At 43.2% G+C, this 27,023-nt stretch overlaps 3 protein-coding genes across 3 annotated transcripts; 2 read left to right on the forward strand and 1 right to left on the reverse strand.

Annotated features, from left to right (window-relative positions):
- Positions 1-269: 269 nt before the first annotated feature.
- LOC108938060 (beta-crystallin A4-like) lies at positions 270-3,125 on the reverse strand. The gene is made up of 5 exons (XM_018758338.1): positions 3,087-3,125; positions 2,529-2,647; positions 1,431-1,572; positions 672-814; positions 270-417 (listed from the first exon to the last, which is right to left on the reverse strand). The coding sequence occupies exons 1-5, from the start codon at positions 3,123-3,125 to the stop codon at positions 270-272; spliced, it is 591 nt and encodes a 196-aa protein (XP_018613854.1).
- Positions 3,126-9,565: 6,440 nt separating this feature from the next.
- On the forward strand, positions 9,566-13,248 carry LOC108938045 (beta-crystallin B1-like). The gene is made up of 6 exons (XM_018758321.1): positions 9,566-9,599; positions 10,116-10,251; positions 11,179-11,297; positions 11,709-11,841; positions 12,633-12,775; positions 13,002-13,248. Exons 2-6 carry the CDS (start codon positions 10,135-10,137, stop codon positions 13,168-13,170), a joined length of 681 nt encoding a protein of 226 aa, XP_018613837.1. The 5' UTR covers positions 9,566-9,599; positions 10,116-10,134; the 3' UTR covers positions 13,171-13,248.
- Positions 13,249-17,258: 4,010 nt separating this feature from the next.
- On the forward strand, positions 17,259-25,668 carry LOC108938050 (serum albumin 2-like). Its single transcript, XM_018758328.2, has 15 exons — positions 17,259-17,389; positions 17,502-17,556; positions 17,659-17,791; positions 18,622-18,833; positions 19,162-19,294; positions 19,711-19,808; positions 20,098-20,227; positions 20,826-21,043; positions 21,879-22,011; positions 22,127-22,230; positions 22,381-22,522; positions 22,953-23,176; positions 24,810-24,942; positions 25,126-25,181; positions 25,419-25,668. Exons 1-14 carry the CDS (start codon positions 17,317-17,319, stop codon positions 25,168-25,170), a joined length of 1,833 nt encoding a protein of 610 aa, XP_018613844.1. The 5' UTR covers positions 17,259-17,316; the 3' UTR covers positions 25,171-25,181; positions 25,419-25,668.
- Positions 25,669-27,023: the final 1,355 nt, after the last annotated feature.

Below are 27,023 nucleotides of genomic sequence, written 5' to 3' on the forward strand. Positions count from 1 at the left end.
TCAAGTCAGGATGTGAATGGTGCACAACTTTGACGAGGCTTGGAGACTTGTCAAGGTGAAATATGTAATAGGTGAATGTGAGATTTGTATGAGCCATTAAGAAGGCCCTCTTAGCATCAGTATTATATTATTCAGAGGTATAGAGCGGTAGTGTACATTGAGCTACTTCAAGGAGACAGAGTAGTTAAAGAAAAGCCTTTTTATTCTCCTAACCCAACAGCAAGCAGGTGGGGGCTGGGCATTGAGGACGCACCAGGCAAGGGGGGTGACTACTGCTGGATGCGGCGGATGGACTGAATCTGGGGGGTCTGCGAATGGGAGCCGAACTCTCTGAAGTACTTGTACTCTCCGCAGTGACGGTCGCACTCCATGATGTACTGGTAGCCACGGTAACCGGGGTACTGGTAGCAAACGAACCTGCAACAAGGAGTGCACAGGTGAAGGTGGGCAAAGTGCTACTGCAGCACACCATCACAGTGTAGGAATACACTTGGAGGTGGTTGAGCAAACCAAGGGTTTGATTAATTTTCTTCTGTAAATCCTCCAAATATTCCTTTATTGTTAATATTATCTTTTTAGCGGTTAGCTCATCCATGCCGACATTGAGCAGATAGGCTCTGGGAGGCGAGACAGAAAGCAAGACAGGGAGAGGCGGTGTGAGAAACACTTACGCTCCAGAGTGGACTCGCATGGATCCCACTTCGTTGTTGCACCAGCCCATGGCCTGCAGGGAGGGGTAGTCATCGCTCACTTCCCCCCTGCGGCCCAGGAAGTTCTCCTTCTCATAAATGGACATACGGCACTCCCTGTGGATCTGCGTAGAAACCATGAATGCTCTATGTTAGACTTTGCCACCCTTTGCTTGCGTTCTGGGAGATTACCGCACTACATCCCAGCACCATGGTACACTCGAGGTAAGCGGGTTTTTTATTTATTTTTTTTTCAGTCGAGTCCCTCATTGTACAAAACAAGCTCCTAAGAAAAATATTTTCTTTTTTATGTCTTTCTCTCATTCGTGGCACCATAGTGTTTCATTTCAATCTGCTGGTTTTGACAAATGATTCTTGCAAAATGTCCACCGCAGAAAACAAAAATTGCAGTCTGTCCTAAGAGCTCTGTGATGGATTCATTTGTGAGGTACAATGTTACCGTGTAATATATTACACAAAGTGTACTTTATTGTTTTTGTTATTTGGAAAAAATTCAATCCATCTTGCAGCTCAATTCCAAACAGCTCTACAAGGTTTGTGGAGTTAATGAGAGCTGAATGTAGTCGAGTTTCATGCGCCAGTTGAAAAGGACTGAAGAAGCTTGTTTTATTACAACTGGTCGTTAGAGGTCTGAGAGAGTCGGAAAATGGTGGTGATGGTGGAGCCGGCGAGATGAGAAATGGCGGGCTGGAGGAGCGCGGCGGGGAGAGCGTGACTCACAGCACAGGAGATGGGTCTGAAGGACGTCAGCCTCTCGATGGGGTAGGCGTTGCTGCCGCCCCAGGAGTCACACTGGGGGTAGTCCCCGCGTTCCAGCACAAACTGGTGGCCCTGGTACGCCGCGTGCTCGTAGCCCACCCACCTGGGAAGGGAGAGGAGTTTCAGCAAAATCCCTCCCACATCATGTACTCTTTTCCATTCATCACTCATTCATTCCTCAAGTCCTTGTTTTCAATGACTGATCCTCATTAAACACACAGCTACTTCATGAGTGAAATTCCCTTCTGACGTCACCCACGGTTCCTAAATGACCAAAATTACTGCAGATGTTTTTTTTTAATAATTTTATATCTGGGCCAATATTCATAGCCATATCAAAAAAGACATGGCTATTTATATGGCCGTAATGTCAAGACTTTTATCTGCCTGGTCTAAATTGCTAATGTATATTTTCCTTACGCTGTCTGGCGCAAGCTTGTCGTCTCTAAATCCTAGAGAAAATTAGAAGTACTATATCCTCCTATCCTGGAGCCCCAGCCATTCATTTTTGTCCATTCTAGAAGACATTTTTCTCCAGAACTGTACATAGCACAATGTAGAGTCATAATGGATTTTTCAGAGAACATCCTATGCTTCTAAATTATACAATATGTCTTGGGGTGGCTTTGACACCTTCCGAGAAATACGTCCAAAAACTTTTTTTTTTGCTGGGACTCAGGAGGCTATGGTTGACTCTTCAGCAAAACACCAGCCCCTGTGCCTTTGCCACTCAGCAATCCATTCAGACACTTTAATGAACACGTCTCTCCAACTATAGCTCTGCAGAGGAGATGCCAGAACCATTGGAGGCTGAGTTTATGACAGGTTCATGGTGTGTGGGCGAAGGACCAGGTTGAACATGTTACATACATCTGTGACTACTTTAACAGTATTTGACCCTGTGTGATACTTAAAGGACCTGAAATGTGGTAAAACCCATGCCCTTTCCACCCAGCCACTCCATGTCCTTTTGCCCCTAAATTCTTTAATAAGGTACGGCTGTGAAAGAGAAGGACGGAAGGTGTGCTGCGAGTTGGCTTAGCGAAGGCTGGCACTCACGCTCCGCTCTCCACCCTCAGCGAGCGCACGGTCTCGAAGCCGAACTCCATGACGTTGCAGCACTCAGAGGTGAACTCATGACGGCGACCCTGGAAGCACTCTTCGTCGAACACGATGATCTGAGGAAGGGAGGGAGCAACGGTTCGAGGAAGAATGAAAACGAATGCACTTTCAGTCGTTTAGCTCTGATACACGCTCTTTCACTGGAGATCAGACGAGGCTGATCAAGCGAGGTCCTGCTGACCTTTACTGCATACAAGGTGCCTAGTCAAACCTGGCCCATAGTGACCACTCGCATGGTTTTCAAGGCAAGTCAAGGGAGGAACAGAGGGTTGACCTTTATTACTTCCTGTAAATTCCAGGTACCTGATCTGGGCACCTATGGAGCTATCAAAGTGATTCGCTTACACAATCTCATTGATTAACAGTTTTCTTGCCTCTAATTTTTTTTTGCACCACAGGAGAAAAAATATTGTTCCTTCATTTATTTGTAATGCCACAACTTTTTGAAAATTAATCTGCAGCTTGACCCCTTTCCCCCAGTCATCTTATTCATACCTTCCAGTGGCCGGTAAACTTGCAACATTGGTGATTCATCTTAGCTGCAAGACAGAGGAAGGGGGTCATTAAAGGGGAAAACGGTGAGAAAAAGTGATATTAACACCCCAGGCAAACCTTGTAGAACCTCAGGCCACAAGAGGCCTAGTGGTTAGGAAATGGATTTTGGATCAAAAGCTGCAGGTGTATCCTTAATTATGACTTTGACTTTTGAAAATACTGGTTTTACATTGTATAATAGTTTGAATTTCACTCTGATTCTGTCAATCTGGTTAAAAAGGTTTGATAAACTCTTACACAATAAATAAAGTGCTGTAATAGCAGAGCATCAGATTTCAGCAGAGTGTGCCAGAGTATCAGAAATGTACCTCTGCTTTGTCTGGGTGAAAAAGTGGGTGTGGGAAGAATGCTCACTGGAAAGCCTTCTTCTACCCTATGTCTCAGTGCAAAGCATCACCTGCTCTCTCTCAGTGCAGATAAATGCGTGCCACGCGGCATACTCACCTGGCTGCGGGGTCCCTGGGACGTCCTGCTGTGACAGTGGGACCCGGCCTGCGCCTTGGCTCTTTTAAAGCCTCCCGGGCCCAGGGGCCCAGGCAAAACCCCCGGCTCAGCATGGGGGGAGGAGCGGCTCATTGTCTCCCCACAAAGGGGCTTAATCTATAGATTGGCAGAAGTGCACACACTACACTCTGTACCACTAGAGTCTCCATAGGGGACTAAGGCAAGCCATGCCTACTGGAGACACACACTCCGAGGAGTGGGACGGTATGGAGGGGAGGTCACATGACTTTCATTACGCTGTTAGTGATCGATGAGTTCCTGTCCTTCCATGGATGAGATCAGGAATTTTACATAAAATACGCTGTCCGTGTGACATATATGTTAAATTAATCGGAATCCATACCCATTAAATCTAAACCGGTTGATGACTGACTTTCAGCGTGAAACAAACAAACCAGTAACTCAGTAATACCTTGGTAAAGCTTCACCTATGACAGCGAGGACATGGACTGGGTTCAGCCTTGTTTTCCATTCAAACCTCTGATTTATAAAGAATCAGACCCGGTTAAGCATGTTTTCACATTTATGGACTTCAGTAATAAGTAAATTACGAATATCTGGAATATGAGATTCAGGTTTGTCTAAGATTAAATCTCATCAGGTATGAATGAAAGTTCAAGACCTGTCTTCTATTGGTCGGGTTTTGTTTTCGTTGCTTTTTTGGCAAAGAATTATGACTTGGGAGCAAAAGAAAGAGAAATGCTGGCAATTTTGAATGAAATCATGACCTTTGCCTGGATAAGTTTGCTCAGAAAATGATATAGTGCAAAATTTAGTCTCTTCAGGCTAATGAATAAAGGGAAAAATAGTAATTGGATATGGAAACAAACTGTGTAACGGTTCACCTTCATCAGTAGTGTACAGTGGCAAAGGGGCAAAGTTTCCCATCAAAAATAATTTTACACTTGAATATTTTTCCCAAAGCTCTAGAGACATCTCTGCCCTGTACAGTAATCAGACTGAATTCTCCCACAAAAGGCACAAAACAAAAGAAACTAAATTCTTTAAACGAAAAAGTTCCCTTAGTGATAAATAAAAAGCAAGACGTAAAACAATTCAGTACATTTTCTTTTTATATAGTGGCCTTTTCAACAAGGTCATCTGAGTGCACTTAATATAAGATGAAATGCAAAAACCACAGAGACACTCACCAAGCCAGAAAGAAACTGAATAAAGGAAAAAAAAATTGACCTATGCTTGATGTTTATCATTTTTACCAAAAAAAACTAATAGAGAACCTTAAGTGTACTCACACCCATTTTTACTTTCCTAAACTATATTTGGGATTTCATAGCTGATTTTTTTTCAGCCACAAAAGGCCTCTACACAGGTTTCCATTTTCAATAATGTGCACAGGTGTGTATTGAACACGCGTGTTTAGCCAGACTATGCAAGGGACAATAACACTGCAAATGAGGGGTATGTTTGCCTGTTCAGAGACTCAGTATTTACGGTTGGAAGCATCCTTTGCTCACGTCTGACCCCTGAGAGAAACAACGCCGGAAAGAATGACCACTTGTTGTACGTGTCCATTGCTGTCCAGCGCGGTGCCTCCGGGGTTAAGTGCTATATTGTCGGGGAGCCACGGTGCGTCAGGGCTGTATTGTTTTTAGAAGCATACAATAACTACCATTATACACGGGAAACAGCGAACATGGAGCTCTGAAATAAACACATCTGAAGTGTTTTGTCAAACACATCTATGTTAGTCACTGAAATAACCGGGCGGCTTAGATTCATCAACATGTTCGTTTTGTTCGGCTTCCTGACATACCGTGACGTCTGTGGATTGGATTATAGAGTTTTCAGAACACCGAATTAATGAATTACAGCACTTTTTCAAGTCTATATGCACTTTGATGTAGACTATACCTTTACACAAAGGCATTTTCATGAAGAAAAATTAATAAAGACTTCTTTTCATTTTTAACTGCACATCATACATTTATTAAGACTGTTGGAACAAGGATTCAAGATTCAAGAGTTTATTGTCATGTGTACAGTAAACAGTTTGTTATACCATACAATGAGATTCTTACTCTGTGAATCCTCTCAGCAGCCTATGACATAAATGAGGACGTAAGGAAAGAAAAACACAAGGCGTAAATCACAAATTTACAAAAGTTACTATTAGTGCAAAGTCGCAAATTACAAAAATTACTAAAATTACTATTAGTGCAAAAATCCAAGAAATGAGGTTATATACGGATTCTTACAAATGGTGAGGTTACTAAGCATTCTAACTTGTGGTTAAGGAACACAAAAATGCTCTAGAATGAGTGACTCCCTGTATATAATCAGCAAATTTCGAGTCTCATCTTTTTTAGAGGAAACATCTAAAAAAGTTTTGCAACAGAAAGTATTAAAAATATAACTTAGAAATACATGATTAAATATAAAATGTAAGATGTAGGAACCACTTTGACCCCGTTTGCACCACGTGAAGTGAGACTGCACAGTCAGCAGTGTGCTGCACTCAGACGTACAGTGCAAGCTATCATATAGATAAGTCAAGTGTAGTTGTCCAAATATCAAAGTACATGAGCTATTGCGTTTTGACCGAGATAACACAAAGACCAGGTAAAATCGTTAAACTCCAACAAATGCAGCTGGGTTCAAGTAGTGAACTGATTTCACACAGTGGGCTCAGTGAGTCTCTTCATCCAAAGTCCTCATCCACCCGTCAACGCTCTCCATCCAGGCCCTAGGATGTTTTTTAAAGCGTTTTTTTTAAGGGTGGCATAATCTTCTTCCGCTTCAGATGGGCAAATCAAAGAAGGAATTTGCAAAACTAAATGAAATGGTCCAGGCTGGCCTTAGACATATCGGGGAGCAAAAACTTACAAAACAGTTTTTTATTCAAACATGATAATTTAAATTTGATAGGTTAGTTGTACCCGTCACTTCAGTCTTTAAGTCTTCGCAAATCCACAATATCACACCTGAGGAGGGAAGAGTTTAATTAGTTTCCCCTTGTTGGGAATCTGGATATTGGTTATAGCTGTTGTGCATACTGGAAAAACAGGTAATCACGGACAAAATAACTCACTGTTCTATTCAAAAGATTTTAAATGTACATTACACATGAAAAATCTGTGTAACAAATTAATAAATTATCATTCACCTTTGTGCAATTCAGGTTGTGATGGTCCAGAACCTATCCCAAAAACACCCTGGCCGGAACACACATCCATCACAGGTCAACCTCATACCGATTTGTCCACTTACGCAGTGTGGGCAATTTCGAGTCTCCAGTTCACCCGAAACACAGGTCTTCGGACTGGTTAAATTCTCGATTGTGATGCAGGTAAAAGTACAAGTAAATCTCCTGAATATTGCAAGGCTGAGCTACAGGTGAATAGAAATCAGAGCTGTTAAAGAGTAGTGACCAGGGAGCCAGCATGTCTTTACACTGGTGGTTATTTTGCTCAAATATAAATAAATATTTGCATAGACAGCCAGAGCAGGGTAACAGTCCGTTTCATAGGCTGCCTAGGACATGATGACATGTAATTACTAATTTTACTGATGTTAACATGCTTCCTAATTAGTTTGTTGTAAAGGTATTGGAAGAAAAGAGCAATCATCTGTCCTATCTGGCCTGTGCAGGCAAGGATCATTTTATATTCAAGATTCATAATAAATAAATAAATAAACACATGACTTGTAATCAAAGGTACAATAGAGTCCCTTTTTTAGCCTCGTTGTTCATCGACTAGCTATATCTTTCAATACTACGACAATACAGTAAAGAAACGTAACTCCATAATGCCTTTGTACATATTGCAGAGAATAAAGATACTGCACCGTGGGCTGGGCTGACCGTCTTCATCATGGCTAGAAAACGTAAGTAATAAAGGTCTTACCTGTTGACTTTAGCTGCGGTCCAGTTCAATGAAATTTTACACGAATTCTTGTGGAAAGTTTTATCGGTGCCCCAGCATACTTTTCCTTACATATTCTGTGTGATGCTGAAAAACTTTACCTTTTAAAATGTTCATAAATACCTGTACGTATATGAGTGTAAAAAGCAACGGAAAGCAGAAGGATCAAAAATGTGAAATAACCGAATCAGAGTTACGGTAGATAGTTAGACAGGTGGATAATATTGAGTTAAACACTAATACATGTGTCCTCAGTCAAAGAACACTTTAATGGCTGAGGTTGCCATGCAGCTATCAGACTTCGAAAGAGGCCAAGTAACTACTTGAACTGAATTCTTGCCTGTCGCAAAGACTGCAGAATGATATAATGTGGCTACAGGAATTGTGTCAGAAATCATGATAACGTGAATCAGACAAAAGAAGACTGGACCACTGGTCCACGGGAGAAGCACAACCCAGCTCTTAGGGGTTCCACACCTCTATGACCCAATGTTAATGAAAATTATATACTATGAGCATCACATCCATGAGCTTGGGTAGAAGGCATACCCTAACCCTAACCCAAAAAAAGCTGAAAAAATAGTTACCTTCTACTTTTCAGCTGTTATGTACCTGGATGGGGTTTTACGTCTGTTGAAAACCAAATGATACCTTCAACCCACACTGTTAATGTGGATGTAGTGAGTATTTTCATGATATGAGGAGCCTTCTTGAGGGCGGGGGGTCATTTGGTCTGATAATTTCTCTGCATGTTTACATCACTGCCCATGAATATGAAGCCGTTTTACCAGACCAGGTGCAGCTTCTTCGAGAGGATCCCCCTCATGGACACGTCCAAATGGATTCCAGAATGGCTTCATGAGCTCCAAGAGGAAGTCGCGTGCACGCAGAAGCCCTTCTTGACCCCTGAGATAAACTTCACTGACTTTTTGGGGAGATATTGGATGAAGGGTGCTGAATACATTCCACCTCTTGGAGAGCAGTTAAATTGGATTTATGCATCTTACTGTTTTTTGCATGTTCATTTGTAAGTATATGTTGTTAATTATACACACGGCTATTTGAAATTCCATTGATATTATAATTAACACTAATGTGATATTTCTCGTGGTTCTCCATTGCTGTTCCGCAGTCTAATATACAGCTTCACTTTTTAGATGAGGTCTTCTAGACTGATATATGAAGTTTCACATTTTTTGTACTGTCCCATCTTCTATATTTATCCAACCTTAGAATTATTGCCTAATCAAATGCAACCATATTCAATGCAAAACTCTGACACGTGACCTAATGTAGGTGAAAGACATGACCACTGGCATCTATGCAATGTCTGGTATCCATCTCCATTTATCACCCACGAATAATGATCTGAGAGTCACTCTAATCCCGAATCCCACTGTGTTCCTGCTGGACCTCAGCCCGGGCGATCCGTTTCTCTGCTATTAAGGAGAAAATTGACTGTCAGGACCACGAATCAGATATTTTCATCTTTATTTTCACATTATTTTGCCAACACGAGTTGTGGGATGAACCTCATAGAAAACGTTTATTAGGTAAATGCTAACGATTATAATCTCAGTAATGTCAAGTTGTCAAAAATAATCAAAGCGAAACAGTTTTGACCCCAGTGTCAAAATGTTGAAGCGAATAGTGCAACTCGACGAACTCTTGTGACCTGAGCAGGAAGCGTGTACCACACCCCGCTAGGACTCTTTCAGCATCCCAACGAGTGAAAGAAGAGAGTGAGCATTACAGAGCCGTGATCTCTGACCTATGCATTCCTCTATATGATTCCTATAGCCTCCAGCGAGTCCTCCGTGGCGCAGGCAAAACTGCCGCACTCAGGGCTTTCCATTGACGACAAAGTGCTTACGGTCGCAGGCGGAGCGTTCTGGGCAGCAGAATGGCGAGCGGGTGCCGGTGCAGGCCGGCTCTGATGACGCCGGCGAATCCTTTTGTCTGCAAAGCCCTGCCGTGCGCCCCTTGCCAGGGTATAAAAGGTGGTGACCGGGGCGTCACAGACCAGCACGAGCCAGCCAACTCACACACAGCTGTACTCACGCAGGTAAGGGCAGTGCAACGTGCCCACTGTGTGCACACACCTCTAATAGACAGAGATTCACGATGCCGGGGCCTCCGCATCCTGGTTCGACCAGGCCGCCCGCTGTCCCTCACCATCTGTCCCACGAAGACAGCGCTGTAGGTTCTGGGCAGAACTTGGAGAAGCTTTCCATGCGGTTGTTTGTGTGGGATGCGTAGTCTCTCTTCATTAGACGCATCACTACATTTATTGATTTACCTTACTCTTTTTCGCCAAAGCCACAAAGAACGTTAAGCTATTTACAACGATTTTACCCATTTATAGAGCTAGGTCATTTTTCCGGGAGCAATTCAGGGTAAGTACTGTGCGCAGAGGTATCATGCAGGTGGTGGGATTTCAACTTACAAACTCCAGAGGAGAGGAGGCGGCTCTAACCGCTACGCTATCTGCATCTCTGGGAAAGGGACACTCGGACCCAGCCCGTCCTCTCTGCTGTTTTCTACCCGACATCACGGCTCTTCTTTCTCCTCTCGCTCCCAGAACCTCCTAAGCCCTCACAATGTCTCAGACTGCCAAGGCCACAGCCAGTCAGGGCACCGATGCCAAGGAAAAGGGTGCCCCTGCCCCAAGCAGTAAGGCCACCAAGACCGGAGACCCCAGCATGGGCAACTACAGAGTAAGTGGGCAGTGCTTGCAGGGGGGTAAATCCAGGAAATGGGTGTATTGCTGGTTTTTGGCAGACGCTGTTATACCAGTCATGCTATTAGTGTTTCAAACTAAGTTGCGATATATAATTCAAGTTCTCCAGTCGTTCTGATTTGCAGCTGTTACCTGAAACTTTGTTTTCCATGTTTAGATCTGAATCACTTGCAGCAATTAATCTGCCGATGCATCTTTGTAATTAACTGTAGTAATTATCACTTATGAGTGCGGTAACACAGTCTAACCAGAACTAATAGTTCACATCCATTGCATTAGCCTTTCACACTTACATCTTTGTTCTCTCCATATTTTAGAAAGATGAACAAAAAAGGAATAATTATTATTATAATTAGGAATTATAAGTGTGGTCACCCCGCAGCTGCTTTTAATGACACAATTATGAATTTTGCTTTGAACTCAGTGTTGGGTTTCTGCTGTACAAATGTTTTTATATATATCTACTTGTACTGATGCCAGTTTTCACTTTTTCCAGAGAATTCCAGTGATTGCACAAAAATGCAGCTGGAAGACAGATTATGACCTAATTATGACCTAAAAATCTACAATATTTGAGGGCTTCATAGTTAATAGACTAGATGCAGAACATTACCAGACTACAGCACTGCCACCTTCACAAATTACGTTTGTCTAAACCAGGGATATAGGACTAATTTGATGTTCTTGCTGAAACAGTGGTTAAGAAGGCAAAGAGCAGGTATTTTAAAGGTACAAGGTTCTTATCATTGTTCTCAACTGGACCTGCTTGAACGTCAACCTGCTTCTTTGTAATATAGTAACAGCTTTCTTATATTTTCATAGTTTATATGTGGGGTATAATATGCAACATTATGACTGGGATGATCGAACCAATGGAGAATATCACTTTCCTCCCTCCCAACAGATCATGCTGTTTGAGCAGGAGAACTTCCAAGGCAGGATGATGGAGATTCAGAATGAGTGTGTGAACACAACCGAAATCGGTCTGGACCGCGTGCGCAGTATCCATGTGGAATGTGGCCCGTAAGTCCCCACGGTTGTAAGCGCTCACATCAGCTGCAACACTAATACTTATGACAAGATACACACACACACACAGAGAAAGAGACACACAAATAGACTGCACTTGAGTACCTAGAAAAAGATGTCAGTATGCTACCAGTGTACAGGTCTTGGAAATACTCACAATGTTCCAGTTGAGTTTCACCACCTCCCATCATGCTGTCTCTCCATTGTTGTCTTTTCTCTTCTCAACCCTCAACAACTCTTCTTTTCTCCTCTTTCTCATTCTCTCGCTTCTTCCCACCCCAATACCTCTTTCCCTCCCTTTTCCCTCTTCACCCTGCTTGCTTCTCCATCCCCGAATTCCCTCTATGTCCATACGGCCCCCTGCCCCCATCCGCTGTCCCCCTTTCCCTCTGCCTCCCTCTCCAGCTGGGTTGCCTTTGAGCAGACCAACTTCCGTGGTGAGATGTTCATCCTGGAGAAGGGGGAGTATCCTCGCTGGGACACCTGGTCCAACAGCTACCGCAGTGACTGCCTCATGTCCCTCCGGCCCATTCGCATGGTGAGTGTGATCGCAGTGTGACCGCACAGCACTGGGTGCGACCACACACACCACCTCTAACCCTGACACTGTAATAGGAAGAAGGACAATTCCTCGGAGAAGCAGCCGTCACTTTGGAGAAAAGCATCTGCTCAACGAATAAATGTAAATGAATAGATGTGATTGAAAAAGGAGAAACTCAGCACAGCATCTTGAGTTAAAGAGCTTATAGATGTGCAGTGCATTTTTAAAAAAATGTGAGTACAGTTATGGGCGCCAGAACACTCATAGTGGACTTACTGTCTTTTGGCGTTACAACTGAAATTAACGACAGATTTTTCTAGAGAAAAATTAAACATGATTGTAAATGCTGAACAACTTTGAACTTGAAGCAGAGTGATATCCAGAGTACAATGATCAAAATTATTTATTTTGATATTCATCCAAACCCCACAAAAATTCGACCTGACCAAAGGGTACGTAAATAGAATCACCAGAAGCCAGTGTCTTAGTTTGAAGCACCGAAAATGTCCACAAAATATCACAATCTGTCAGAGTACCTGCTCTTCTCCCCTTGGTTATCATGTTGCCACATCGTTGTGGGTGCAATTCAGAGATCAGGACACCTGCCAAAGTGACTTGCACACCTGGTGCTTTTTAACGGAATCAAATGGAATTTAAACTCAGTTTATTCTAAAGAGGAATAAACATGTACGATCAAAATAAAATCTCATCATGTGTGAATCCGAAGTTACGCTGTCACGAAAATTCTCAGGTCACCTCTTTACTATTCCTCTTGCTCTTGACCGCAGGACAACCAGGAGCACAAGATCTGCCTGTACGAAATGTCTGACTTTGAGGGCAACAAGATGGAAATCCAGGAGGATGATGTGCCCACCCTCTGGGCACATGGCTTCTGTGATAGGGTGGGCAGCGTGAGGGTTCCCGGAGGAGCGTGAGTATCGGAACAATCCGGAGCACCGTGATCTGACCCGGTGACAAAATTGCGCGCCATTTACGAGATTTTTGCTTTACTGCAGCATCAATACAGCTTTACATATAAAAGCCACGACATGCAATTCCTCGGCCGAGCTTGTGAAGCTTACAGATATGCTGCATGAACCACAATGCTGCTGCTGCTCAGTGTTGCTCATGATCGTTCTCCTTTCTTCACGTTGCAGGTGGGTGGGCTACCAGTACCCCGGATACAGGGGCTACCAGTACCTGTTTGAGTGTGGCGAATACAGACACTACAACGAGTTTTGTGCCTTCCAGCCTCAGATCCAGTCCATGCGCCGTGTGAGGGACATGCAGTTCCACCAGCGTGGCTGCTTCACCTTCACCGAGTGAGCCGCTGCTGGAGCGGAAGCTCAGACGACGTGCTTTTTATTTCCCAGGCTGCCCTCCGCACTGTAATCCCCATCTGACCGACCCTTTGTGATGACAGTAATAAACCTGTTTCGAAAACATAAGTCTCGTGCGACTTTCAGTCACTTAAATCGAAAGGTCAGTAGATGAGAAAATGGTTAAGGAACTGGATTTCTTTCCACTAATTATTTCCTATGTCAGTGAGGTTCAAAAAAATAATGCCAAAATGTCATATTGTCACTTGAATTAGTTATCCCGGACAACGAAACCTGTCACAGACAGGGATAACGTCTCTGTTAAGGGTAGACACGAGTAGAAGGAAAACTCTCTGCTGTGTAACTGTGAAACATTTCAGCTTCAAACTGTTCAGATCAAATACTCAGCTATTTGACATGCAGTTATTATAGTGGTGCAGCTTCAGCCTCTGGTCTTGGAGGTCCTAGGTTCAAATCCCATCTCCTGCTCTAGAACCCTCGAGCAGGGTACTTACCCTGAATTACTCAGCTTAAAAAACCCACCCGTATAAATGGCTAAATAAGAGTAAGTAGCATAACATTGTAATTTAAGTGGCAACAGAGGCATTTCTGCCCTTTTCCATGCAAAACCCACAAGTTGGTACGAATACTTTCCGAAAATTCCTAATTTCTGTCTCAGTGCAGTTGTTTCCATTTGAATATGTCTTTTCTTGCTGGTAAAGGCCTTGTTTCCCGCAGCGGGAAGAGAGAAACTGACATTCTTCTCCTCCAGTTCATGTTTCCACCTCCCTGTTCACACCGTGTGTGGACCAGCTAGCGCTCACAGGAGAGCAGTGGTCATCACCAGCTGGTGAGAATGAGTAACACATCCTCTGGACAGGCCTGCTGAACTAGTTTGGCGTGGGACCCTAGCCAGTCCCCCCGCCTTCTCTCGGTGCGACAATGCAAACAACACAGATTCAAACATTAACCCACTGAACCACACGGGATCCCTGCAGTCATGTCAGCTCAAGGACGCAGCACTACTGAGAGCATCAGGAGGATGGCTGGAGTGCCTGTCCATTATATCTGGCACCAGAAAAGTGCAAGACTTTGCAAATTTGATCAGGAAAGAGAGAAAACATTGGGTAATCCAGATATGACGTCTCATAAGTTATAAATTAAAGAAAAGGAGTATGAGTACTATGAATGACCAAAGGCCTTTGCCTTTAACCCTTTTCACCTTAGCACCAGGAACCCATGCCTGCAGTCCAGTCCAAATGGGATCCCTACATAATCCCTTCTCTAATGGAAGGTTTCTCAACGTTTCTGTAACATTTCTGCATCGCCAAAAGGACCCTTGTCTTATCTCATTGCCAACTTGTTTTTGACAATGTCTACCCTGCTCTTCAAAGTGTCCCACTCCCTTAGTATACAGTATTTCAGTACTGTTCAGTATTTCACCTGTTTAGTGTTAGCTCAGATTAATCACCTTTCTAAAGGGTGTACAAGCTGCCGCTGCAGTGGAAAAGTTTCAGACTTTCTCTGGATAAGGTGACCAAAAGACTGCTGATATTTCAGATTCCTGCTTGTCACTCTGGACCCTTTGAGAGGAGAGTTTCCTATGCAATTTCCTCTTATTAGAAATAATAGATACAGAAAATAATGCAAAAATAATGCCCAGTCTTTCTGCAAATAAATGTCAGTGCGGAGGAGTGCTTCATTCACACATACCATGTCTACAACCGCTTGTCCCAACCGAGGTCGCGGTGAATGGGAGCCTAACCCGGCAACACAGGGTGGAAGGCCAGAGGGGGAGGGGACACATCCAGGACAGGATACCAGTCCATCACAAGGCACCCCAAGCAGGACTCAAACCCCTGACCCACCACAGGGCAGAGCAGGCCCCTGCAAAACCCGCCGCGCCACTGCACCCCACTGCTTCGATCACACAAAACCTAATAACCTTCCCAATAAATACAGCACACTGTCTCCTTTTCCCTGGAATGGCTGCAACTTACGGAAACAGAATCCATCCGATTCTATCTGGATCAGAGTCAAAGTTGGGTCTGTCTGTATGGCAGTGTCTGCACATGAGATGCAGGACTGGAACGCGGGAACCAGACAGGTGTACAGAATGGCTCAGATGAGACGGAACTGGGGACTCAAACACAAACACCCATGGGACAGGACTTGGGAAACCAGTGAGTACACAAGGATCACTAGGCGATCGCAACAAAGGCAGTAGAGCACTGACTGGCAACCTTGGGTCTGTTCTTTCTCACTTTCATCGCTGTTGATTGCTGAGTATCACATTATGGACAGGTGCGTGGGTTTGGGCCTACTGGACAATGTTCAGCCTCCTATTGTCGCCAGGGTTATTACTTATCGTACATGACAATAAGAGGCAGGTCTGCTTAGTCCTGCAACATTAATTATGGACATGAGAGAAACAGTGCTGTAAATTGTTTTCAGCATTGTTTATCTTTGTGTTTACCAGTTGCGTGAGAAGAGCGCTCTATAAAAAATATTAAAAAAATAAAATAAAAAATAAATAATATGCATCCTTTGTGGATCTTTCCAGCACAGCATCTGGACTTTTGTTTATTCTGTGGCGCATCCACCCACGCCCCAAGAGTTTAACCCTGGCTTTGGATGATGCAACATAAGGTCATGAACTCACAGGTTTATTGACTGGTGGTCACGCATCCAGTGCAGAGTCAAAAACTGCATGGAATAAAGTAGAAAACAAGAGGAATAACAGTTTCATAAGGCCAGCTAAGCACCAAGTGCGATATCGCATGCACACTGACAAGGCAAAAAGACACCCACACAGATCTTGTGCCATTGACCTGTTACTGAGTACCATGCCCCCAAGGTATAGGCACTATCCTATCCCAGAGACAAGGCAACCCCTCGAAAATGTTTCCGTGCTCTTTCTTGTCCTGCAGACTGTCACCTGCAGAAAAAAAACATATGATGCAGGGAGCTGGGAGCTCCCACCAGTTAAGTTGACGTTGGAGGAATGGAGGCATTGGTTAGAGGGTGCCACTCAATACTATGGTACTGATTGACCATAGTAACTTAGAATACCTGCAAAAAAGCCAAACGGTTAAATTAGAGAGAAGCAAGATTGACTTTGTTTTCTGCAAGATTCAACTTCACTGTCACCTATCGTTCAGGCTCCAAAAGTAACAAGGTAGATGCTCTCTCCAGGCTTTATGAGGATTCCACAAGACCACAGACCAAGGACACCATTCTCCCATCAATGCGCTTTGGTGCACAAATCAGGTGGGCTATCCTGGAACAAATAAGAGCAGCAAAGCACTGTAGAGGATATGGATATGGAACATAAGCAGCAAGTAGAAAATGAATGATTAAATATTACACACTTAATACCATTATGAAAAAATGCTTGTCCAGTGCAGTGTTGCAGTGGTCCAGAGGCTATCCTGGAGGAATAGGGCACCCAGTGAATGGGATGCAAGTGCATCCAGGGGAATCACACACATTCATTCACTTAGACACAAACTAAGGGTTATTAGTGGGAGGAATCAACCTGAAACAGGTCTTTGGGAGGCACCTGGGGCACCCAGTGGGAATCCACACAAACACAAGGACAGCATCCAAACTGTGCACTGACTGAGGCAGTTTTGAACCCACAACCAGACCCACAGCTTAGGAGCTTTGGGGCACCGGTGCTACCCAGCGTTCTCCCCACCATTTTCAAATATGAAAAGAATTTTAGCTCCTACATTGTCCGGCTATCTGAGCTAAAGTTCAAAAAACAGGATTTTAACAAAACATGGCCGAATCAAATCCCTGGGAGGACTGACATATTTTAAAGTTAAGTAAATATTGAGTTGTATTAAAATATCAGATTTAAGCACATGCTAAATAAATAATTGCCACAAATATTTGTTAATGAAAATACAAAAAGTGCATTAGGGAAGAGGTGGCTGACATGAATAGTGAAGCTGTGTGACTTGTGAAACCTTGATATTGGTCAGCCAATAGTGAGACTTTTCCAACTGAGCAAAAGGTCAGTGGGGACAGGGGAGGGGGAGAACTGCAAGACTGATCATTGACAGATCGCCATGAGTCTCCATAAAAGAGCTGGGGTCCCTTGGAGGACCATCTTCCTTGAGGTTCACGGCATTGCAGCTGGACCATCATGAAGGGGCTTGCTGCGATCGCACTGGTGGTCTTCCTTTCCTCGGTGGGGGCTGATCATGAGCCACATGCAGGTGAGGAAAAAAAAGTCAACAAGATAATCTGCACATTTCAAAAATACCTTTTCAAACTGCTCCCTTCCATATGCATCTTTGTATTTACTTTTGCTGAAAATCCACATTACAGCAAACAAGATCTGCAAATTTTACAGTGAATTAAAGGAAGATGGTTTCCGGACTTTGTAAGTATCTACAGCGCTGCTCTTCATTTGATACTTCTGGTTTTTGAAAATAATGTACAATACATACACTGTACTGAGTGGTTGACAATTTCTCAATTCCAGAGCTTTTATTGGGCTGTCCCAGAACTTACCGGAAAGCACTCCCTCAGAGTTCAAGTCTTTGGTCGATCAGGCAGTGGTCACGGTTTCTGAATGCTGCAAGAAGGATCATCATGAAGACTGCAACAAGGATCCGGTGGGTAGAGTCTCGCCTGAGAATCCATGAGACAGGCTGCAATCGCTTTCTCCACTACCCTCTGATTTCGCTGTTTACACAGTAAACAGTGTATACTGTATGAGCCTTACATAACCTTGATATGCATCATAAGGCACTGGTATATTACATTTATTTATTTAGCAGACACTTTTCTCCAAAGGGACTTCCAAAGAACTCTATGTAGTGTTATCAGCTCACACACCTTGTTCACCAAGGCGACTTACACTGCTAGATACACGACTTATAATGGGTCACTCATCCATACATCAGTGGAACACACTCTCTGCTACTCACACACTGTGGCTGTACCTGAACAGCATGTCTTTTGACTGTAGGAAGAAACCAGAGCACCCAAAGGAAACCCACACAGACATGGGAAGAACATGCAAACTCCACACAGACGGAGCAGGGATCAAACCCATGTCCTCTCGCACCACTTGGGTGCTGTGAGACAGCAGCACTACTGTCTGTGCCATCAAACCACCCATTAACATTAACCATGTTAATTACTTGTAAAAGTAATACCTTGCAGTTGAGGGGATTTCTGACAGCCGCACACCTTCTACTGTGCAAAACCGGGAAATTCATTCAATTTTAGCGCTACTTTACAGTGCATCTTCATTCTTTAATACATAACCACCCATCATCATCCATCCTAAGACATTGAGTGGACGCATGTAAAATGTGCTGCCAAAGATGCTAACTGTCACTCACTGTTGGTGGTAAAAAAGCGACAGTAAAAATAAGTCGTTCTGTCTTCTTGTTCTTAACTTCCTGCTAAAGTGTGTCTGCATCTCTGGTGCCTTCAGGAGCACATGTTCCAGAGGGAGGTGTGCGCCTCTCAGTCTGTGGCTGAGAAGAACGGGCTGAAGCACTGCTGTGAATTAACAGCGGCGAGCCGCACACAGTGCTTTGTGGACCACAAGTCCAAAATCCTTGTCAACGTCTCGCATGAGCCTGATGTGTCTGCTCAGGTGTTATGCAAGGAGTACAAAGAGGACGAAAAGAAGCATCTTGGCGAGTGAGTATGACGGGTAGGCCTCTTCTGCTCTTCCAAGTGCTGCTAGAAGATCCGAGAGCCTCATCTCAGCATCTGACCTACAAGAATCTACAATACAAAAGTCTGTTCCTAGGAAATGGTGTTACTAAAAAATGTATTCTGAGTGCCTATAACGCTCCTAGAAGAGTTTCTTGCTTCTCTTTGGTGTTGAAAAATTGGTTTATGGGTTGCAGAAAGTCTTGCTTGCAAAACAGAACTGTCCACAACTGATCTGATGGCAAAATCTCCATTTCAAGACTCATTACAGCAGGAATTTTGGCCTCAGTGGACATTTGTGCTGTCATTTCAGGTTCATCTACTACTTCTCCAGGCAACACGTGATGCTCCAGCCACAAATCATCGTGGGTATTATGCACGGGTACAACGAAATTTTGAAGTCCTGCTGCCATGAAAAGGACGTACAGTCCTGCTTCGATGAGAAGGTCAGTCCTGTGGTTGCAGAGTCCCCAACCTCAAAACTCAAACTTCTTGAATGGCTGAGTTTTCTTTTTTCGGAAAGAGTCACTAAGTCTACTTCTAGTATTACTGAAGCCCATGAATCCAAAATCCAACAGTCATGGATAACTGTCATTTTTACATACTATTTTATATATCTATATTTCATCGCTGGTGTGGGCATCTGATGTTGAAAGCCCAGAAACCGCACATGACCTCAGGTTACATCATTGATGATGTGTCCAGGTGCAATGGAAGATCTGTCATAATATACTTATGTGACACACCTCGCAACGCACCTGGGCACGTCATCAGTGATGTAACCTGAGGTCATGTTCATTGCTTTATTGTTTATTCCAAGGAAGAAGATACAATTTGCTCAAAGTCTATCTTTTGGTTGCAGAAAAATCTCTTCAAACAGAAGACAGAGGAACGTGTGACCGAGCTCATGTCCCTGTGCCTTATTCAAGAAAAATACGGAGACCGCATCATCAAAGCCAAGTAATGCAGTAATTAGGATCTCACCGATGCCTTGCTGTTTAGAGCTGTGTGTGTGTGTCTTCATCTATAGATCTCGTGAACATTAATTAGCCTGGATTACTCTGTTCCCTGAAACACTGTCTCATTTCAAAGCGGTAACTGAGAGTTCAACATGTCTACTAGTTTTTCAGAGGTTTTCATAAAGGGAACTTTCTTATTGGCGCAAAGGAACCTTCAAGAGTTCTCAGATATCTTAGTTACTCAAGGGATTATTTTGAAAGATTCTCACAGTCTGTATTTTTGAAAACAGGAAAAATATCCAGTACAGCCAAACCATTCCGCAGGCCTCCTATGCCCAGATAGAGTCCTTCAAGAACAGGGTCTCCACATTGACCAAGACCTGCTGCAGTGGAAACATGATCGCTTGCATGAGAGAGCGGGTGAGAATGCCCCCTGGTGCTAATGAAAAGCGTGTTCATGAGTAGCCTGGGCACACGGGCATCTCATATTGCTTCGCTCGGGGCCGGAGAACTTTTCTCCCTTCATTTTTCCTCGAACCTAATGAACTTGTGTAGTCGGATGCGTAGTTACAAAGTCCAGTAAAAGCCGCAGTGTATGAATCAATAGTTATGCACATCCACTGTAGTATATTTTTTCAGCTGTGGGTTCCTACTGATATGTTTTGTGCTGTCAGACTTGTTACTTACCTCTAATTACCTGATGCCTTTGACTAAGGTGACCAAAAATCTGACTCAATTTTTGGAGAAGCACATTTTTCACAATTATTAACCCAGTTATACAGCATGGTATTTTTAATGACGGAATTCAGTGTATGCACCTTTATCGAAGATCCTACAGCAGGAGCAGGAATTCAAAGTAGACTTTCAAATTGCAGGGACTTAACACTTAGGCAACATAGTAAGAAAACAAATCTTTGTTATTTCTGAGCTTGTGTGAAATATTAAGCAAGAATAACGGTAATTGCTAATACAATTCATGTTTATGGTAATGAGACGGCATGTGCCACTGTGACTGCAGAAGGAACTTGTGGATGAGCTGTGCGGAAACCACGCTCTAGTGTCCCAGTGCGAGCACCTCTCCGAGTGCTGTAAGAAGAGCGTCGTGGAGCGGGGCTCGTGCGTGCAGAACATGAAGGTGAAGAAGTTGGCGGGACTCTCTGAGCACTATGAAGTTCACGAGCATCTGGCGGAGACGTGCAAAACTTTCAAAGATACCCCAGATAAAGCCTTGGGAAAGTAAGACATCCAGCAGCATGTGCTCAGTGCAGATGCACATAACATTCTGAAACACTTTATTTATTTAACAGATGCTTTTCTCCAAAGCGGCTTCCACACACACACACACACACACACACACACACACACACACACATTTTCTGAACCGCCTGTCCCATACGGGGTCACGGGGAGCCGGAGCCTATCCCGGCAACTGAGGGCGTAAGGCCGGAGGGGGAGGGGACACACCCAGGACGGGACGCCAGTCTGGCGCAAGGCACCCCAAGCAGGACTCGAACCCCAGACCCACCGGAGAGCAGGACTGTGGTCCAACCCACTGCACCACCGCACCCCAAGCAGCTTCCAATGAACTCCATATAGTGTTACTGGCCCACACACCTTATTCACCGCGGTGACTTACACTGCTAGATACACTACTTACACTGGGTCACTCATCCATAGATCAGTGGAACACACAAACTCTCTCTGTCACTCACACACTGTGGGTGAACCTGAACAGCATGTCTTTGGAATGTGGGAGGAAACCAGAGCACCTGGGAGAAACCCACACAGACACAGGGAGAACATGCAGACTCCACACAGACTGAGCAGGGATCAAACCCACGTTCTCTCGCACCACCCAGGCGCTGTGAGAGAGCAGCGCTACTCGCTGTGCCACCGTGCCACCCCATTTCATGCTTACAGGTGGCCGAGCAAGCCACACATGTACCAAGCACACTCATGCACTTCAGAGCTAGGTGTGCATGCAGGCATGAGTGTGTGTGCATTCACAGCACACACTTACGTAGAGCAAACTTGAACGTCACTTCACATATATGACTCTTCCTCATTGCAGAATACTTTACGAGATCTCCAGACGTCACCCCGAGGCGTCTCAGCAGGCCATCCTGCGCCATATGATGAAAATCCAGGAGTCGCTCCACCAGTGCTGTAACAAGGCAGATGTGGGCACCTGTTTCAAGACTGCTGTATGTCCAGCTCAACGTCTCCCTCCCGCTCCCTTGCACGTTGGCTTTTATGTAGTCTGAAAACGTAAAACATAAAATTGTATGTAATCAATCCATTGTCATTCTCAATGCACAGATGGGCAAGAGTACCCTGGAGCAGAAAATCGAGGACGACACGAAATACTATAGCAACCTGTGTGCCACCGACAAAGAGATGGGACACGAAGGACTTGAAAAAAGGTAACGAGTCCGACAAAAATTTCGTATTCATACTGAGACGTGCCATCTTTTCGCATTCATCCATGAGCAGTATACTTCTGCATTGTTACACCTATGAACTTGTACCCTGTTAGTCTTTCTTTGATATAATTATCCTGCGCTGCATTGCAGGTTACTGGCCGTCTCCACCAGCATCATGCCCCAGGCATCGTTCGATGTTGTCAACACGATAGCTGAAGACTTGGCTGATGTCATCAGTCCATGCTGCAAGGAGGAATCAAAACACCGTCTCCTACCATGTGCTGAAAATAAGGTACTACAGCGGTTATTTTTCTCCTGTTTCTCATTTTGAGACCATTATCATTCATGTAATTTTACCCTGTCTGCAACCTGGACCCTTTTCTGTCTTTGCCACTGAACGCAAAGGTGGTGGGGGGGGTCAGACACATATCCTCCTGAAAATCAAAAGGAAAGTTTTGATTTATTTCTAGGATCTCTGGAAAGTTGTCCTAGAGTCCCTCCAAAACAGGTTTTATCATTAAAAATCATAGAATGTCCTGTATGTGGTACATTTGGAGATGCATTGTCATTCTTAGTTCGATAGGTGCACTTAAAAATATACCAGAAGAAAAAAATGATTGGCTGCATCTTACGAGAAAACATGCAACACTCACATATGAACAAACAGCTTAAAGCAACAGAGTTTTGATGTTTAGGTCAAAAAAATCCACTGTTTCCAACAGGTGACAAACATAATCGATGTCACATGCCACAAAATAAAGCCTGAAACCATCAACCCAGAGATCGCCCACTGCTGCAACGATTCCTACTCTATGCGGAGAATCTGCATTAACAGCCTGAAGCCCAACACAGCCTTCCAGCCCCCTCTTCTCACAACTCAGACATTCCACATGGGTCCCGAGCTTTGCACCAATGATGCCAATAAGTTGCTACTTGCCAGCAAAAGGTGAGTCCCACAGCGCTGCTCAGCTTGTCCTCCTGCAGTGCAAGGGTGGCCCAGGCGGGGCTCATCCAGGTCAGGAGAGAAAGCTTTTGGTTTTCATAGAACTGGGTCTGGTTTCACTACATGATCTACTTTTGATGGTGTCTCTTGTTAGTTAGAGAGTATTTTGTTTTAGGAAAACACTTAGATGCAGGGCTTATTGTGATGAAAGAAGCTCATCTTATAACTTATGCATGTGTTACTATTTAAAAATATAAAAATGTATATGTTAAAATATATAAAGGTGGGGCACAGTGGCGCAGCGGCGCAGTAGGTTGGACCAGGTCCTGCTCTCCGGTAGGTCTGGGGTTCAAGTCCCGCTTGAGATGCCTTGCGACAGACTGGCGTCCCATCCTGGGTGTGTCCCCTCCCCCTCCAGCCTTTAGTCCTGTGTTGCCGGGTTAGGCTCCAGCTCCCTGCGACCCCGTATGGGACAAGCGGTTTCGGATGATGTGTGATGTGATAAAATATATAAAAATTCCAGTTATCCTTGGATTTTGGATTCATGGGTGTCAATGATACTACAAGTAGATTTAGTAACTCTTTCTGAAAGAAAACTCAGCCATTCAAGAAGTCTGAGGTTTTTTTTTTGCTATACTCCAGCTTTGGTGCGCTACATCGCTGCTTCATATGAATCGCACGGTCACAGCAGGACATGATGGCACTGAATAAGAGAGCTGTGATTATTCCCATTGCACACTCAGCCCTCGTGTAAAGGGTCCCGTGCAACTAAAAACCACTACAACAGCTTATGAAAATGTAAACTTCTTTCGTACAAAAGGCTTATTATTTGGTACAAATACTATTTTTGCCCAGTTATGTGGTATTTTTACTTTCAAAACAAATATTTTATTCACCGCCTACTATGTGTTTCACACTGCAAAGCAGAGAAATTTTAAATCTGCCATTTCCAGTCCAACTCCTGTATATATGTCCTACTTTCTATCACACTGAGAGTTTCAACCGATCTCAACCCTTGATTAAGGTAAATCTATAACATCAAAAGTGAAACAGCAGATTAATACTATTATTATTATTATTAAGTCATATAGCTGATGCTTTTCTTCAGTGACTTGCAATATTAGGGAATGTACAATGATTTACTCTTGCAAAAATTACTTTATATTTTAGTATTTTTAATTAAGTTTAGGTGACACTTTCTGGCTCAGAGTTGGCTAACTTTACTAGAACAATTGTGGCGAAGTACCTTGCTCAAGGATACCACAGCTATAAGTGGTATTTGAACCTGCAACCTTTGGACCCAAAGACAGCAGCAAGCTTTAACAGAAACGTTAAGACCTACCCCATAACTTTGCTTGACTTTACTCATTTACAGAACTGGATATTTTACAGAGGAAATAGAGGCAGAGTAAATGGAAAAAAAAAAAATTATCCATACGGTGGTTTTATGCACACAGGAATGAAAAAAAAAGAATTCCTCCTACCCCCGCTGTCTGTGGTCCATTATTACAAAAGGGTTGAATCACACTTTTATATTGTGACGCACAACTTCATAAAACAGGAACAAATGGAAACACCTAGCCTAAAATATCACAATACAACTGGGATACAAACACCTGTGTGTTTTTGTTTTCAGACTGCTGTACAGTCTGGTTCAACAGAAGACCACCATCAAACCTGAGCAACTGAAGACCATCGCCACAAAATTCAATGAGCTGCGGAACAAGTGCTGCGCTGAAGCTGATAAGGCAGCCTGCTTTTCCACAGAGGTACATAGCTCTCCTTCCAAAACCCAAAATATTTCAGAGAATCAGCTGCAAAAACTATCCAGTCAATCAACTAACTAAATAATAATAATAATGATCTTCAAAAAGTACCTAGGTGTATTAATAAATAAAACTGTGATTTAAGCTGTTTGAAATAAAATCATCTACTTTGTTCTCATCTTACAGGGTCCAAAACTGGTGACTGAAAGTGAGACACTTTTGAAGGCCTAGATGGATGATATGTAAGTTCTCCTTGGCTTAAAATATGGTAAATGTATACAGAAAAGTTCAAATACTTGAAATATTCAAGGTGCCTGAATTTAGCAGTTGATGTCACACAAATATGCCGCTCTTTGTGGCAATGCAACATAAGCGAGAACTTTTACCCTAAAATCATAAAAAAAAATCATAATTTCAGTAGATCCATCTATAACCTTCTTCATCCTAGATTTTCCTTTCTTTTTTTCTTATGTCTACAGGCTTCAAAAGGGGCATCAGGAGACTCGAGAACAAGGATTTTTTTTACATCTAGCCCTTCACTGTTCCCCATACTCTCTTTGTAGTGTCCAGCAGCCAGTTCAGAATCAACGGAAGCCCAACATGGTTTTCTCATTTGCTCTGTCACCATCTCAGTGGTGTAGATGTCTACTGTAATATCTACACTCCCCAAAATTAGGCTTGATTGATGTCTTGTCAATAAGCATAAATAAAGCTGCTTTGTAAAATTGGTCTTTTGTTATTTTGTTCTGGAACTGAGCAGCGAAATACACGTTGCACACTTCATAAAAATATAAACAAATCTTTGTGCTCCATAAAAACATACACTTGTGTTTTAAGGCGATATACTTAACAAATGCCTGTAGAGACATTTTAGTACCTCTCTAAATTATATTATATTAGATATGCATGATCTCCATACGTCAAAGTTGAATAATTTCATTGAAAATGACATTAAATTTGCATTCAGTCAAAAATTCATGCTAACTCAGTGTGACAAGCTGGTTAATTATAATTTAAAAAAATATCAAATCAGTTCAAAATCAGAGGTGTGAGCAAAGGGGAGCACATAATTTTGCATGGCTGGAAACTGGAAAAGTCTTTAGAAAACTGATATTTTAAGAACTCAAGGGCACAAAACAATTGTGCTTTAGACTTGCAAATACAACAAAAGCCAGTTATTTAGCTCTCTGCCTAACAGCTTGCTCATTCTGTTTAGAAGAAAAAGAACAGAATTACTTATGCTGTGTTCAACAGCAGTTTATGCAAAAACCTAAATTATTGCTATTATTTCTCTAAAAGCTGTGCTTGTAATCCTGAACGCTGTATTCACTCCGGAGTCATTCAGCACCGGTACCACAACTTTGGTCCTAAGCAAACTGCTTAACTCTGCGTCCTAGCATGCCAAAGATTTGGTTTTAAATGTACCATGTCTCAACCTGGGTAATCAGAATATTGTACCTGTAGAGTGTGTGAACCAAGGTTATTACTTATGCTTGTGAAGGTTCTGGTTAACGATCTATGACGGTCATTTCTAACTGACTTCACACTCTAGTACACAGCTTTTCATTGATGAATAACTGCACAAAAATGATGAGCCCTTTATTTTAGACATTCGGTTTCCCTGCACATTAAAGGCCTTTGGGTTTAGTTTACAATGGAGCGGGTGGACTAAAGAGGAAAGTGAATACCATTAAAGAAAACCTTCACAAAGACACAAACGCAGTACGGTTGTGTTCTTTTTAACAGAGTACAAGCAGAATTGTCTAGGCTGATCTTTGAACGCAGCAACCCGCATCCCCTGCTCTGTTACCATAACACTACACTGGATGATCATCTATCCCACCGGGAGCTGTACCATCTCAGATGGTCTTTTCCGTGCCTTTTGCATATATGTACACTACAATTCTGCTGGCAAGAAGATGAATGAGATGATAAACAAGGGGAGTAAACTGAAAGGATTTTCTGTCCCTTAATAATTCATGATAATAATTCTGCTTCATTCTATTTTGCATTATTATTTATACGTTTATCTGATCCTTTACTCCAAAGCAACTTAAATGTTTTTGTACTTAAAACTTGTGTAC

The sequence above is a fragment of the Scleropages formosus genome, chromosome 17, assembly GCF_900964775.1.
Source record: "Scleropages formosus chromosome 17, fSclFor1.1, whole genome shotgun sequence".
Lineage (NCBI taxonomy): Eukaryota > Metazoa > Chordata > Actinopteri > Osteoglossiformes > Osteoglossidae > Scleropages > Scleropages formosus.

Coding starts and splice junctions, on each gene's coding strand:
- LOC108938060 (XM_018758338.1), bottom strand. CDS start 3,125: ATGAATCACCAATGTTGCAAGTTTACCGGCCACTGGAAG. Junction 2,648..3,086: donor AGTTTACCGGCCACTGGAAG/GTATGAATAAGA, acceptor TCCCTTCCTCAG/ATCATCGTGTTCGACGAAGA. Junction 418..671: donor ATGCGAGTCCACTCTGGAGC/GTAAGTGTTTCT, acceptor TCCTTGTTGCAG/GTTCGTTTGCTACCAGTACC.
- LOC108938045 (XM_018758321.1), top strand. CDS start 10,135: ATGTCTCAGACTGCCAAGGCCACAGCCAGTCAGGGCACCGATGCCAAG. Junction 11,298..11,708: donor ATCCATGTGGAATGTGGCCC/GTAAGTCCCCAC, acceptor CTCCCTCTCCAG/CTGGGTTGCCTTTGAGCAGA. Junction 11,842..12,632: donor CCCTCCGGCCCATTCGCATG/GTGAGTGTGATC, acceptor TCTTGACCGCAG/GACAACCAGGAGCACAAGAT.
- LOC108938050 (XM_018758328.2), top strand. CDS start 17,317: ATGAAGGGGCTTGCTGCGATCGCACTGGTGGTCTTCCTTTCCTCGGTG. Junction 19,809..20,097: donor GACCGCATCATCAAAGCCAA/GTAATGCAGTAA, acceptor TTTTGAAAACAG/GAAAAATATCCAGTACAGCC. Junction 22,012..22,126: donor GCACCTGTTTCAAGACTGCT/GTATGTCCAGCT, acceptor CTCAATGCACAG/ATGGGCAAGAGTACCCTGGA.